The 14,858-nt window shown below is 49.6% G+C and overlaps 4 protein-coding genes and 1 pseudogene across 5 annotated transcripts; 3 read left to right on the top strand and 2 right to left on the bottom strand.

Annotated features, from left to right (window-relative positions):
• Positions 1–4,648: 4,648 nt before the first annotated feature.
• On the top strand, positions 4,649–6,184 carry GCG54_00005349 (FAD-dependent monooxygenase fsr3; the record flags this gene model as incomplete). Its single annotated transcript, XM_045405373.1, has 1 exon — positions 4,649–6,184. The coding sequence occupies one exon, from the start codon at positions 4,649–4,651 to the stop codon at positions 6,182–6,184; it is 1,536 nt and encodes a 511-aa protein (XP_045268964.1).
• A 426-nt stretch (positions 6,185–6,610) lies between these two features.
• GCG54_00005348 (Dioxygenase swnH1) lies at positions 6,611–7,769 on the bottom strand (the record flags this gene model as incomplete). The annotated part of the gene is made up of 2 exons (XM_045405372.1): positions 6,611–6,931; positions 6,987–7,769. The coding sequence occupies 2 exons, from the start codon at positions 7,767–7,769 to the stop codon at positions 6,611–6,613; spliced, it is 1,104 nt and encodes a 367-aa protein (XP_045268963.1).
• A 674-nt stretch (positions 7,770–8,443) lies between these two features.
• Positions 8,444–10,061, top strand: GCG54_00005347 (Cytochrome P450 monooxygenase; the record flags this gene model as incomplete). Its single annotated transcript, XM_045405371.1, has 2 exons — positions 8,444–9,112; positions 9,180–10,061. 2 exons carry the CDS (start codon positions 8,444–8,446, stop codon positions 10,059–10,061), a joined length of 1,551 nt encoding a protein of 516 aa, XP_045268962.1.
• Positions 10,062–10,126: 65 nt separating this feature from the next.
• Positions 10,127–11,846, bottom strand: GCG54_00005346 (uncharacterized protein; the record flags this gene model as incomplete). Its single annotated transcript, XM_045405370.1, has 6 exons — positions 10,127–10,780; positions 10,845–11,102; positions 11,156–11,424; positions 11,480–11,548; positions 11,600–11,712; positions 11,815–11,846. 6 exons carry the CDS (start codon positions 11,844–11,846, stop codon positions 10,127–10,129), a joined length of 1,395 nt encoding a protein of 464 aa, XP_045268961.1.
• Positions 11,847–13,082: 1,236 nt separating this feature from the next.
• Positions 13,083–14,770, top strand: GCG54_00005345 (annotated as a pseudogene). The gene is made up of 3 exons: positions 13,083–13,140; positions 13,226–14,513; positions 14,586–14,770. Coding segments are annotated over exons 1-3 (1,531 nt in total).
• The last annotated feature ends 88 nt before the right edge of the window (positions 14,771–14,858 follow it).

Below are 14,858 nucleotides of genomic sequence, written 5' to 3'. Positions count from 1 at the left end.
TTCCATTGTTCTGTGTAGCACGACTCAACCACGTTTACTAAACCGTAAGGCGCATTTCTTGTAAGTTTCATAACTTATATTACCTACCTCAGCTCTTCATCTCGGCGACGTCACCATGCCGACGATCAGTCTGAATGAGGCCCCACTTAAGGGCGTTGGACTTTTGCATCAAGAAAACTCACTATGAGTTCCGAGGTCTGGTGGCCTCATAAAGATCCACGTACTTAGGAACTTAGTTAATAATTATTCGTTACTTCCGATAAGGCGGTGCACATGATGTTGAGCGCTGCGAGGAAAAACTAAAAGGGCAAACTTGATTACTACCGGATCACATACAAGCACTAGACGAGATTCACGAGTAATGTGAGGAACAGACGAACAAAGGCCTTATGAGGGAGTTGTCAGGGTGAAAGTGTACAACTTGCCGGTTCGGATGATGCAACACCGAACCTTATTCCCCCATGGGTGGTCCCTTGAGATTGATCAGCCCTCTGGTAGCAGCAGTATCACCACATGACTTACTCCTACCCTCTACAAAATGATGAGGAAGTGTCCGTACCACTATCAGGGATGCACTCGTCCGCTTGCCTGGGACCAGTCAAAATGATATAAAAAAGAACCAGATCGCCATTAGCTTGGATTATCTAGCCATCATCTTCAAGTTTCACAGCTACCTTCAACTGCAATATCAATCCATAATGCGTCTCATCACCTTCTTTTGCACTCTCTTGAGCGTTTCTCTTGTGGCAGCCGACTGCAAGAAATGTGTCGCGTCAGACAGTGGCCGCTATGCCTGCCTCAACGATAACAACGGATGCCAGAATGCGCGGGTGAGCAGCAAATTCCCCTTTGGGGCGAAGGTTTGCTGTGATGATGCCGCCTTCCCTCATATCAGCTGCGCCAAGGAATGCAAATAAGGTACGCAACCCGAGGCCAAAGCCCGCATCTATCTGACAAGTAGTAGGAGCTGTTGAAAAGATAAGGACTCGAAGTAGTGAACGAACAGGTTTCTGTCACGAATCCGCGCGCCCAGGTCTTTCGACAAACAGCTTTTTTCCGACCTGGGGTTGGCCGTGATTATCATGTCTGAGGCTATGTGTTACGACTTATGGGGAAGGAATGGTAGCGGAGCTATGGGAGTTGGATGGGGTGATTGGTATCCAAAATCATAGGGAACAACAGGAACCTAGCAAATAAACGAAGAAATTTTGACCAATTTATATTCATCCCTCTCATAGCCCATTGCAACCAGGAGATGGTTGTTAAAGTGAGAGTTCCCAGCCAGAGCTCGCATCATAACTCTGTAGACATCGACTCCATAGTAGAACCGTTTCATCCGCAGGATCAAGGCAAAGGTCTTTGTCGCCGTTGACAATAGTATCATCCAAGCTTGGGAACATGGCTTCGTCGATTATTGCATCGAATTCCTCTGCTGTCAATTGACGCCCACTGGAAGCTTGGCAAGAAGCCTGTTGTAACTGGTTGTCTGCCGCGATGGCCGAAAGGTCTTGTGAATGTGGTTCCGTTCGATAAGAAACGCATCCGTCCCGTGACGATAGGCTTGCCTGTGATGTCGGTTTGGCGGGGGCCAGATCTGCCAACATGGCAAATGACTGGATGTAATCAAACTCAGTCGTAGAGCTGTGATTGCAGCTTTTGCTGGCCTCGTCTTTGTCCAAATCATCAACTACGTTTCCGATTGCTCGTGCGTAGTCATCCAAGGGAGAAGGTCGTGATGATGTTCCTTCTCTCGTTAATGCGGTTTCCGACATTCGACGTTGTCCTTCGTCAAAGCCGTCTCCTGCAACAGACACATCTTTACTGCTCTGCTGATTTTCATCATATGGCTTAGATGCGTGCGGAGATTGAGACTTGATCATTGAAATAGCCGCTGGATCCATAGGGCAAAATGGTGGTTCGGAAAAGTCCTGGAATCGTGAGAAGAAGCTACCGAAGAGGTGGACCGAAGAGCCTGGGAGCAAAGATGATTCATGTAGAGGACGTAGTGCGTGTATTCGAAACAGAGTGTCAATCCACAAATGAGCCGGACTGAAAAATGTTCTCATGGTACCCAGGATAGTGAAGACTACTTTGAGGTGGTTGACGGATTCGTTGCGGCGAGCGTGGTCATTCTCAGCGCGAAGCTGACTTAGAAATACACTTCCCGCGAGGAAGAGGATATATCCAAGGAATGGGGACTAGATTTACTCAGTTGAGATGTCTTTCTCGATCGTTCTTGGTTCTGTTAAACGTACTAGACACATGTCGAGTTCAAGAATCTTCCGACATAATAGAGTGACACGGCGAGCGCCGTCCATGCAAGCAACGGACCGTTCCTTCCAAAAGGCTTCCGGGGCGGAAGGAAATACATTTTCTTTCCTGGGGTGGCGGTGGTATGTTCGGTCCTTGGATGCTGTCTTGTCACAGCACTCCGCTGTGTCAGCGTGTTCCCATGGCATGATACCGACCGGCATGAAGACTCGGTTAAGCAGGATTCGGGCCCCGTAGAACATGGCAAGAGTGATGAGGTGTTCTACAGCATGCAGGTCATCACGCTCTACAGAGCCCACCACGTCTTGTGTCAAAGTCAGATCTCCGGCGTGGAGCGCGTAGAAAGCATCCAAGTCACGCTTCAGAGCCATAAAGCTTGAATCGCTAGACCAGGGCGCAGGATCCAACCGCGTTATGTCTTTTCGTGATAGCGCAACACACCGAAGAAACAGTTGAGTAAGCTGGGGTAATGGCCTAGGAGGCATCAAAGTTCTGGCGGATTCTTTCTCTTCGGCGTCATTTAGAGCTGGCCACTCTAAGGAGAAGGTCCCGAAAGGTTCAACAATCTGGCCGATCGACTGAAAAGCGCTGGCGACTTTGAGATGAATGTCTACCCTGTCGAATATCTGAGATATTCTTTCGTCCACTTTGGTGAGAGATTGCCGTAGTGGAGATATGGGTGCTGCAGCCATTGCTACCATAACAACCAGTCAGCTCGAGGCGTCTTCGAATGAAACATCATTGAAGACTCAACTCACTTATATCGTACCAAGCTTGCAGCCCACGACCTTGGTACGTCTCATATACTGACAGCACGCTGAGACACAAAATCCGCTGAACCTTCAACTGGAGGGTGTTTTCGTGGCTAGAATTGAGACTTTCTCGTGCATCCGACGCAAAAGCCTCCCCATCGAAAGGAATTAACCTCACGCTTTGTCTCGAGAAGGGAACACTTGCTGCGCAAATGGCGTGACAGAAGTGACGCGTTGCTTGGCCGCTTTCTAGGAGCGACATGAAGTAACAGAAAGGCAAGAGTGGGCACTGCTGGCGACTGACCGTAGCGAAGAATGTCAAGACTAAGTGCATTGTTTCGTCCACGGATATGAGTGCTCTTCCACAAATGTCAACACAGCGAGATCGATGAATCAAGGTTTTAGGGTACTGACTCATTGACAAAGTACTTCTCTTTCCCCATGGTTTTGATTAAGCCTGCTCGCCAATCATGGGCATGGCCACAGCCGAATTGCGACTTCGTAGCGCCGCGACCAACCAGTGGAGAAGTTCCTGACACTTGGAACTGTCTTCTAGTTGACTTGTCTGATAATCTTGAGATACTGTGCGGGCCAGGTGTAGAAGTGTTCTTGTCCTGGTCGAGTTGGGCATGTTTTGGACGGGGACCGCGTTTTCGTCTATTCAGTTCATAGTGACACTTGGTGCCGAGTCTCTCACACGTTGAACATGGCGCATTCCCCGTACAGCGAACCTAGAGTGGAATGAGCAACAGTCGCCAGCCACAGCTGCACGAGCTTGCGCAGTCTAAAACTCACTTTGCGCTTCCTACACTCTTCGCAGGCAAGCGACTGCATGATGCATCGTTGGTAGCCTTGTGGTTGGTGGCGTTTGTATCTCGAATCTTGCGAATAAGAGTGTATTTTCGTTGTGAACAATGCTGGTAAACATTGCGGGATACTCTCGTCACAGTCGATTCCCTTTGATTTGGATTTGCATGGGCGTGTCGCGTCCGCAAGGATGCAAAGATAAGGCCATTCCATTCTTGGCGAATGTAGAATGCACTGCACATTTGTCCGGACCTATCATCTTTAGGCCATGGCGATAGATGCTGCTGTATGTTGATAGAGAAAGATAAGATTACGGCGGAGAATTGGCGATCATTCACTGATTGCTTTCACCATCGCCTCCAGAATGGTTATCTCGGGTCTAGGAGAGGTCTTGCGGACTAATCCCAGAGTCTCAAGACGGAGGTAATCGCGATTAGGAGAGATGGGCAGATTAATTCGAACGACAAGTTGAACCGTCTGTTTGGGGTAATTATCAGATGAGTTTTGTGTGCCTCGGACATTGCCACTTGCCCGAGTCCATTATCTTCAGCTGAAGAATACGGACTTTAGGGATTCGGACAAAACTATCCAGCGTGACGTCAAGTAATTCCAAGCTCTTGGTTTGCGGTCTTTGTGGAGGAAGCCTAAACTTTGAAGGACTGCGATGAAGCACTGTCCGATTGAGTCAAATAAAAAACGTCAACACACTTCCATTTGATGCCAAACTCGTAATTGTGTTCTCCGTTTTATCACCTAAGCTTTTTTTCTTTTACAATATTGTACATCGACGAGACTTGATAGATTGTCTCCTACCAAAAATGGCAGAAAACCCGCCCACCAAACCCCTTGTAAGTGTTGCCCCTGATGCCACGAACTCAGGTGCCACAGGGCTTCGAGTTGTCATCATAGGCTCTGGATTCTGTGGCCTCACCAGTGCCATTGAATGTCGTCTCAGGGGAATGGATGTGGTGGTTGTCGAGACGTATCCCACATCCCGCACACAAGGAGATGTCATCGACTTATTCGCCAACGGCGGCATGATCTTTGAGTCGTGGGATGGAGGTCGGATTGCCGAAAAGATGCTACAAGTCTGCATCAATCGCAATGATGCCTTCAAGTTCTACAACGCCAAGGGCGAGTATCTGATGGAGGATGCCTGGCACAAATATCCCCATCATGCTCAGAGGCAGTACGCCGGTCACCGTGGAGAGATGCATGAGATGGTGTCCGACTATGCAGCCAGCCTCGGAGTGGAATTTCGACTGGGAGAGACTGTCGTTGATTATGTCGATCAGGGACGTGAAGGTGTCGATCGCCAAGTCGGCGTCAGTTGTGTCAGCGGGCTTCAAGTCTGGGGAGACGTCATTCTCTGCTGCGACGGCCCCAGGTCACTGGCCCGGCAGAAGGTTCTGCAGCTCCCGGATCACAAAGTCAACTCGGGCTACGCCATTTATCGTGCATTTTACACCCTCACTCCTGAAATGCGAAAGAACATCTACATAAGTCGATTCTGCGACCCTGAACGCGACTTCACAGGAATGTGGGTGGGTAAGGACCTCCATGGCCTCATCTACAGCTGGAACCAAGGCCGCGATCTTGGCTGGGTCTTGACGCATAAGGACGACCACGACATCGGGGAGTCATGGTCCTTCCCTGGCAAAAAGCAGGACGTCATGGCATGCCTCGACGAAGGGGGCTTCTGCGAGCTGTTCAAAGAGGTCGTGCGTCTTACACCAGAGGAAAATCTTGTCGACTACAAGCTGGTCTGGCGCGGTCCGTTGACAACGTGGCTGCCAAAGGGCCCGCATCCGCGGATGATTGTACTCGGAGATGCCGCACATTGCCACTTGCCAACATCCGGACAAGGGGCTTCACAATCTGTCGAGGACGGAGCGGCGGTGGCGGCGTGCCTTGACAAGGCAAAAGGCGATGTGCCGCTGGCATTAAAAGTATTCGAACGCATCAGGTTCCATCGCCAACACGTTATCCACATGTCGTCCGTATCCAACCGGAACGAGTATCACGAGATAGAATGGACGCCTGAATTTGTGAAGCAGCACCCGGATGCTCTGAAGCTTCGTCGTCCGGATTGGATTCTCGAGCACGACGCCAGAGCGAACGTCGATCAACATTTTGACCAGATTGCTGACGACGTCCGGTCTGGGAAGCCTGGGTCTCTTTTTGATTTGGCTTTGCCGGCAGAAGGCGAAATCATGCAGTTTCGCCCTGGAGACGACAACGAGAAGGCCGTTGACACAAGCTTTGAGGTGGATGGCATGATGCCAGATGAGGCCCAGTGTAAGCAGGCTACAAAGGTTGGCGTGGATGCACAAGTTGCGGTTATGGCGAGTTGATGTTTTTGTGTGGTACGGCAAGGAAACTGGAAGTTACGATCAGTATTTGTGTGTCTTTCGAATGAAATTCAGTTGGCAAAGAGATGCATTTTCGTGATATCCGCCTCGGGGTCCTAGCCGCCGAGGTGCGTAGGACCACTAGCCCAAGAATTGCAGCGATGATTGAATTCTGTCATTCGTTTGGTATGGCTTTCTTAACAGATCAGTAGGTTGCTTTGTTTCAGAAACGACTTGTTTTCTTAATCTCGGCGTGGGTATAATGGGGGTTTGGCTCATTCTCAAATGTCAAACCGGCCTGGAGAGAAAATGAGGTGGTGCATAGAGAGATTCACGTGTCGTATAATTACTCAGAAGACGAATCCATCACTTCTCCATTAAAAACCGTTAACAGATTGATACACATTCAAAGATAATATATTGCCTAGACTAAGAATGACTTGGCACTGGACACATCAATACGACTTTGCGAAGTGAAGCCACTATCTGAGCCACAGCAACCGCCTTGGGCGCGTCTACCCGAAGCTCATGGGCTTGAACGGAGCGCTCGTCGGCAATTCCTTCAACCGGGTTGTATCCTGGAATGACACGCTTGTCTGCACCCTTCTGCTTGAGGACGCTTTCCAGTGGTGTGCTGTGATCAACCCAGCCAAGATTCGGCAGTGCCACATCGTAACCGAGCCGACGTTGCACCTCAAGGGGATAGCTCTTCACAACATCGTGAGGCAGGTAGAGCGCAAAATTCTCCTCCTACAATCTTCCGTCAGGGTAAAGTACAGATAAATCCGTTAGGAGAACGACGCACCTGTCTGAGATGGGGTAGCTGCATGAACAAAGCATACACGAGCCTCTTGCTATCCTCAGTGGTGTTCTGACCTGCACCATGGTAGCAGCTGGACAGCATGAAGAAGGCGTCGCCGGCCTTCAGTTCAGCATCAATCGCCAATTCTGAGTTTGGCTGCTCGTCGAACTTGGTCAGATGACTGCCAGGCACGAATCGCGTGGCACCATTGGCACGCGTAGTGTCAGTACCCGCAATGAAGAAGCTGATGCTGCTGTCGCGACCGAACTCGTAGTCTTCCGGGAGAATGGCCGGTAGTTTGTTGTACCAGATGGAGTCGTCCCGGTGCAAGTCTTGGACGTGCATGCCCGGTCCGACTTCGAAAATGGACGACATAGCGACAATCGGCTTTTCAGTCACCACAAACCGCTTCCGGCCGAGCCAGGAGGTGTGGCTGACGGACAGAAACTTGTCCATGACTCCCAGATAAAGTTCGTCTGTAATGATTCTCTGTGTGAGAGCGGGTGCATACTCAGGAAGGCGAGCCAAGCGTTTGGTCTGATCATCAGATCTGGCATACGAAGCGGCATCCACATGCGGACGTACGGCTAGCTCCGCCTCCGCAATTTCCTGGGCGCTGAGAAAGCCTTTGATGCGAACTCCACCATTGTACTTGAGAGACTGTATAATCTTATCGAGGGGGACTGATCGGTCAAACGCCTCAAGGGTGAACTTAAGTTCGTTAGGAAGTTGAGACGACTCCGTATCCGTGACTGGAGCGTCATGAAGGGTAAATGTCATAGACATGGCGAAGTCTTTTTTTGGTGATGTATTTGGAAATAGACAGATGACTAGTTAAGTTCAGATGCGTTGACAGGCGAAGATTCTTGAGGAATGAATTGTTCAATTCGACTATCTTAATATTCATCAATGGTGTGCACTCTCTTCTGCTTCCATTTGGAGCAAGTCCCAAAGGAAGTCGTTGACGATGCACCTACGCTAAAACTCCGACCCCAAGCACGGAGAAATGATAGCGCCATATTGCTGCACCAGCTTGAGAGTGAATCATTGCAACGATCCAATAATTACAACGCCAGTTCTCCTTGCTTTCCGACTTGCTGGCAACAGCGTATCTCTGTTGCACCGGTCGCAGCATTCGCGTCGGACATTTGCATTGCCAAGGTCCGTACTTATGTCCGATAGGCCTAGGGTAACACGGCCGCGATAGAAAAAGCCCGTCGGCAGTTCGGGCCACCGCAACTGAGCCACGCCGCGTATCAGCAGCTATCTGACGCAAGATTCCATTGAGTTTGTCGGCAAATGCACCCTCCTACGCTCTTTCGTAAGCCAAGATCGAACTCCAAGACAACGGATCCCGCGGGCTACATGATCGGCAGCGTTCAAGAAGAGCACGAACGCCACGAAGTGCATCAACGCATGCATTCAATTTCAAATCTCATCTTATTTGTTATTATCTGAAGATGCTGTCAATTGATAATTTCAAACAAACACTAGCGGTCTATTGGCCTTTTGTTGTTGTGTTCTTGTTGTGCATATCTTTGATTCAAGCTCGATACTCCAGCAATCTGCACAGAATTCCTGGACCATTCCTCAGTTCAGTGTCAATTATTCCACGAATTCGATCTGTCTACCGCGGCAACTCCCACGAAGATGAGTTGGAACTACACAAAAAATTCGGCAACTTCGTCCGAGTTGGGCCTCGCACTGTCTCTATTTCCGATCCTGCGCACATTGAAAAGATCTATGGCATCTCATCCAACTTTTTTAAGGCGGGCTTCTACGAACCTATCAGATTTCACGATGAAGAAGGCTTAGTTCCGGATCCATTAGTGCTCGCCGACAAGGCGACGCATACGAGGATGAAGAGGAATGCGGCAAATGCCTATGCCCTACAAGCTCTCGTCCAGCTCGAGCCTCTTGTGAACAGAACTATCGATAACTTGCTCAAGCATTTGGACATCTGCTATGCTTCTACCGGAGCGATCTGCAACCTAGGGGAATACATGCACTTCTTTGCTATGGACACAATCTTCAACATCACTTTCGGTCGGGATTTAGATTTCATTAATAGCGGCGATCCCAAAGGCTTTTGCAGACAGCTGCAAGATGGTCTTGGGTACCTTGTTTGTGTAAGTAACTGTTATCGGCCCACGAAAGGGAAAAGCCAGCTTGCTTACCACGATGTGATTTGCTCAGATTGGCCAAATTCCATGGGCGCATCGCTTTCTGCTCGGCAACCGGGTCGTGGCGGGACTCTTGAACCGCCTGACCGACGAGGAATCAGTCTTCGATAAAGTCATGAGTCTTGCTACGTCATACCGAACAATTGCCGAGAAGGAGGCTCTGATTGGAGATGATGAAGCGACCTCCTGCACCTTTCTGTCTCGGCTACTGCGAAACCAGACCAGAAACCCTTCTCTGATCACCGACAGAGAGATCAACACGCACATATTTGGAAACATTACTGCGGGAGGGGATACCACATCTACAGCTCTTCGAGCTGTTCTGAGAGACTTGATCCGTCATCCAGCAGTGACTCACCGCTTGCTTGCGGAGTTACGGAATGCGGGGCTTGATGAAACAGAAACTCCGGTGCCTTATAGCATCGCATCGAAGCTGCCGTACTTGTCTGCCATCATACGTGAGTCGATGCGCCTACACCCGTCAGTGGGAATGATGCTGGCTCGAGGAGTTCCTCCGGAAGGCGCTGTGTTCCGGGATGGAGACAGAGATGAGTATCACATTGGACCAGGGGTTGAGGTCGGTATCAACCCCTGGGTAGTTCACCGCAATCCTCGGGTGTTTCCTAATCCCGAGGTCTACTCGCCCGAAAGATGGTTGGAGGCCGCGCCTGAGCAACTGGCCCAAATGAAACGTGCTTGGATGCCGTTTGGTGCCGGCCGTCATACTTGCAGTGGACAGCACATTTCAATGTTGGAGATCACCAAACTTGTCCCGACAATTGTGCTCAAATATGGAATCACCTGGAGCTCTCCTAGTGAAGATGTCTCCGTCTTCAATCGCTTCTTCACCATCCAAAAAGGACTTCTCGTAAAACTGGAGAAAAAGGGTCAGTGATGGGGTTTAGACTATCGTAGATAATGTTCAAGATTTCGACAGATCTAGTAGTATAAGAAGCTATTTCATATAAGTGCCAAGTCAATTTCCATGTCCTCAAGCACTTCTTCCCACCTGAAGAGACGGTTGTTGCTCAGCCCTGAAACGGCCATGTCTCGCCGGTGCCATACCTCTTCTAAAACAGATATAGCTAGCACCCCATGATTGAGCGCCATTGTGGCCAGGCTCTGCAGTCGCCGCTTGATGTGTTGTCTTCGTTCAAGAGCGTCAATCTCAGCGCCGATAACGACAAGAGCCCAGCCAAGAAAGCTGCCGGGCCCAACAGTGTCAGGAATGTCGGGAATCAGCCGAAACACATCGTCAACACTTGACTGAATTTCCATTGGACACTCTCCTCCAACAGTCGGGTTATGAAGGATACGATAGACGTAGATGTGAAGGGCGTGTCTAAACACCTCAGCCGATGCTCTGGCTGCTTGCCGAACTTCTAAAGTATCCAAAATATCCGCAGGCACGAGACTCTCGCAAATGCTGGAAGTACACTGTTGCGCTCCAATCATGCCAAGGGAAGGTAGATTTTCTGGCCCTAATTGGGTTGCCTGAATGCGCCGTTGCAGTTTCTTTGCTTTTCCATACACCGCTCGCAATCCAAGCATATCGTCATCAGTTGAATACGCTCTCAATCGCATCACCTCATCGTGCAGGCGAGCAGATTCGACCTTCGGTTGTTAGCACCTGTTCAGTCTCTCGCAGAGTTGAAGAGGCCCAAGAACGGAAACATACCAAAAGTTCAGGGAAGCCGATGTAAAACCCAGATAGCACGTCAACAGAGCCTGAGCTGCAGGCTTGAGGGAATAGAACGCTCAGCAAATTGTATGCTTTCTCTCTGAATAGGCCTGGCATGTGTAGAATTACTTGTGTCGCTATTAACCCCAAGAGGCCCGTCAAGAAGGGGTCAACGTCAGAACACCCGTCGCGCAACCGGACCCAGGTTAGCAGCCCTTCATAGTGATATTTCCAGCGCTGGGTGCCTTCACAAAGCTAGAAGATAAAGGTCAGATTCCCCCTCAAAAAAGATTAAGGAATATGAGCACCTCATAAATGAGCAGGAGCAGCATCGTCATGAAAGTGATCTCGCTGCGAGCCTGTGCAGGCTTCAGTAGTCTCTTTTGCAAATGGTGCAATGCCTTCCGCAGGTGGAATTTCGGCGCGGAATCCTTGCGTCCATGCCAACGATTGAGATGAGAGCTAGACACCGTGAGGATAGCATTCAGTAGAGCCGCATCATTCAATGACACGACAGCGAGCCGCCGATAGCCATTGCCATCATAATCAACGGCTAGTGATAATCGAGCAATATTCTCTGTACGGCAGAGTAAGCCCGCATCATAATGATGTTTTAGGCGCAAAAAACATACTGATAAAGTGCTCCATCAACTTGTTCTCATCGGACGGGAGGCCGAGAGACGACAGAGAAAACAGAAGAGCTGGGGAAGATGTTTGTTAGATGATCTAATAACATTTTGTGAGACACTTACCGTTGGACGAGCCAGGCTCTAGTGATTCTGTCTTTCGGATTTGGTCTCTGCTATGTGACCAGGAGTAAAGAGCATGATAACCACCACAGAGTCTCCCAGATCCGAGGCAGCGGCTGCAAACTAAGACAGGGACCCCTGATTAGCACCTGGAAAGAAGATTTCTGGTGACCAAAGGCAGCCGTACACGGAAGGGTCTTGTCGCAGGCATCACTGACACCCTGTTCAGCGCATGTCCGGCAGCTTCCATTGGTCTGAACCTCCAGTTCGGGTAGATTTGGGTTGAAAGCTGCCATATGTTAAACTCGAAAGCAGACGTGTGAAATAGTGATTAGTTCAAAGGCGAGGAGAGTAGTCATGGACTTCTTGAACTGCCTACCACAAAATATTTCTTGACAATATCAATACCGTTAATTATCTTGTCTCAATTTCGGCCTCTACCATCTGCCTATCTCCGGGCTCAGTGGCCATTGCAGCCATGACGACGACCCTTGTCTGCGGGCGTGTGGGGGTTCGTCGCCCGTCACCAATACCTTCTGGGACGTTTGTCAGCCACACCAAGGATCCTCCAATCCGCAAGCCAGAAATACGTCCACTGGAAACAGGAATTCAAGCCCCAGTGGTGCAGAGAGCTTCTGTATTCTAGTTTGTCTTCATTTCAACTACTGTTGGGCACTTCATGCATTGGAAGCACAAACAGGGTCATTAAACGTCACTTTTGCTGACCCCATGACTTCAAGATCGTAAATCGTGTCGGCTGTACCCCTTGTGGAATTTTGTGTGGGACGCCAGTCATATCAGATTGCCGTTGATGGCAGTAAGGAGTCACCATATGCAAATGGCAGGTCACTATCAACGCCAGGCCAGAGTGGAACAGACTACCTTATCTATGCCCGGCTTGATAACGGAGTAGAGACATCAAGTCGACGTTCGGGAATATGACAATGATCATGCAGAACACTGTGATTGTGTCACTGCAAACCGCTAGTGCCGGTATCCCACCTGCAGATCCCACCTCAGACCGGGCTTCAGCAGATTGCCCACTCACGTAAAACTCCGTTTATCTTTAGTCTGTGCTCTTCCAGCTTTCTATCAGCAAACGGCCATCAACCAAGGTCTTTTGTCTGCATGAGCTTATCTACAATCCGCTTCGTTGGTTCGCCTTCACAAACATACCCATCCACCGTTTCGTGTTAGCATGCGTTGTCCTCTTGGGTTTTGGCAATCGTAGCTTATCGCGTAACTGGAATCCTAGCTATATGAAATAAGAGAAAAATTGGGACAATACAAAATTCAAATATGAACAATCTGGTCATGCGCCGCGAGCTTGACAGAGAGCAAACCCAATTACAATTTATTTTCATGAACCAACATTTTCTGTTCCAACAAGCAAGACCAAGCCGAAATCAGGGACATGTTCATTTACTTCAACTCCTATGGGGCTATCGCAGCATGTGTGCTGACGGCAATGTTCTCAATGGCCAACATGGCATACGACGCCAGCATGATCAATCAACTATTGCTCAGCCAAAGCTTTTATGAATGTAGGCATCATATCCAATTACCACTAGTGCACCTTTTGAGAAAAGGAATTGAATGCATGGACTTGAACTAACAAGTAAAATGGAGTTTTCCGACTGAATGCAACATACATCGGGTTGAACGTCGCCATCGTGAATGTAGGAAGCTTCCTCGCAGGCCCCATCGCTGGGGTCTTGGTAGACTGGGTGGGTCGCAAGAAATCCCTTGCCGTAGGCAATAGCATTGCCATTGTGGCGGTTACAACCCAAGCTCTCGCAAAGAACGGTGAGATGTTATTGTATCATTCAAGTCCTGGGCCTAATTCACTCGCAGAACCCACACTTCTTGCCGGTCGGCTCATTCTTGGAATGGCCTTCATCATTAATAGCGTTGCAGGACCCTCGTTGGTTGCCGAATCCGCTCCAGGCCGCTGGCATGGTTTGTTGACAAATTACATCAGCCTCGCCATGCCAGTTTTTGGAACCATCAGCGGTGCTGCAATATTTGGAGTTTACCTTGCCGGCTCGGACTGGGCATGGCGAGGTGCAATTCTGGGAGAGCTTGGTGGCCCGATACTGGCCATCATTGGGCTAGCGTTCGTCCCAGAGTCTCCTCGTTGGCTGATCGATCAGAACCGAACTGATGAGGCCCTGGAAGTTCTTTTGCGAATGCACCCGCCAAATGCGGAACGGGGCGTCATCGTGGAGGCCGAATACCAACAGATGCTCCAGACAATCCACTTCGAAAAGCAGTCTGAAGAGTTAGGCGCAAGCAGCTGGGGAGCTTTGGTCAAAACGGCATCCGATCGTCGCCGTTTTGCTATTGTGGTATTGACGAACATCTTTTTCCAGATTTCCGGCTCAAACACTTTCCCATACTTCTTGACTCTGGTCGTACAATCTGCCGGTATTGTTGAAGCACGGACAACACTTCTCGTCAACCTTGGGTTGTGCATTTGGGGCTGTTTCGCCGTTGCCTTTGGCGTGTGGTTCTCGGAGTATTTTGGTGCAAAGCGTTTCTTGCTTGCGAGCACGGCTATCATGACACTCTGCCTGGCCATGTTGGCGCTCCTGGGCGCATTGGGGAGTGCCAACCCCAAAGAGCAATCAAGCTTCGGAATCGGCGCGGTGGTTATCATTTTCATCTTCCAGTTCGTATCTTTCAGCTCTTGGATGATTCTCAACTACACTTATCCACCACGGATTCTCCGATTTGGTCAGCGTGCGAAGGGCTTCGCACTGGCGCAAGCGACAGGATTTGCCTTCTGCGTCATGATGACCTACATACTTCCTGTCGCACTCGAGAAAATGGGTTGGCGTTTCTACGCGACCAACGCAGCTTGGAACCTAGGCATTCTTGCGATAATATGGTAGCTCTTCGTTGAAACCAAAGGTATGTGCGCTCCCGTACGATTAGACTGGATTTGTCTCCGTGAGGTCAGTGGCAAGCTTGGAACTGACTCAAATAGGCAAAACTCGCGAGGAAATCGACGCCTTATTTGAGGGAGTCGTGCACTTCGAATCAGGTGCCGAGAAGCTGAATGTAACTGTCATTGACAGCGGGGAAGAGATAGCTGATGGCACTCTAGAGATCGAGGCTTCCAGGAAAATGAAGGAGAGTGGTCCAAACCGACAAATTTCACCTGCTCAGTGATAGGCAGAGATTGAGTTGGATTTCGTACAGATCCGAATGAAACCGGTCACTGATGGCACGCATAGAGACAGAAGTTGAATCATCAAAT

The sequence above is a fragment of the Colletotrichum gloeosporioides genome (assembly GCF_011800055.1).
Source record: "Colletotrichum gloeosporioides strain Lc1 chromosome Unknown consensus_15, whole genome shotgun sequence".
NCBI classification, from domain to species: domain Eukaryota; kingdom Fungi; phylum Ascomycota; class Sordariomycetes; order Glomerellales; family Glomerellaceae; genus Colletotrichum; species Colletotrichum gloeosporioides.
This window is presented reverse-complemented; position numbering and strand designations above follow the sequence as displayed.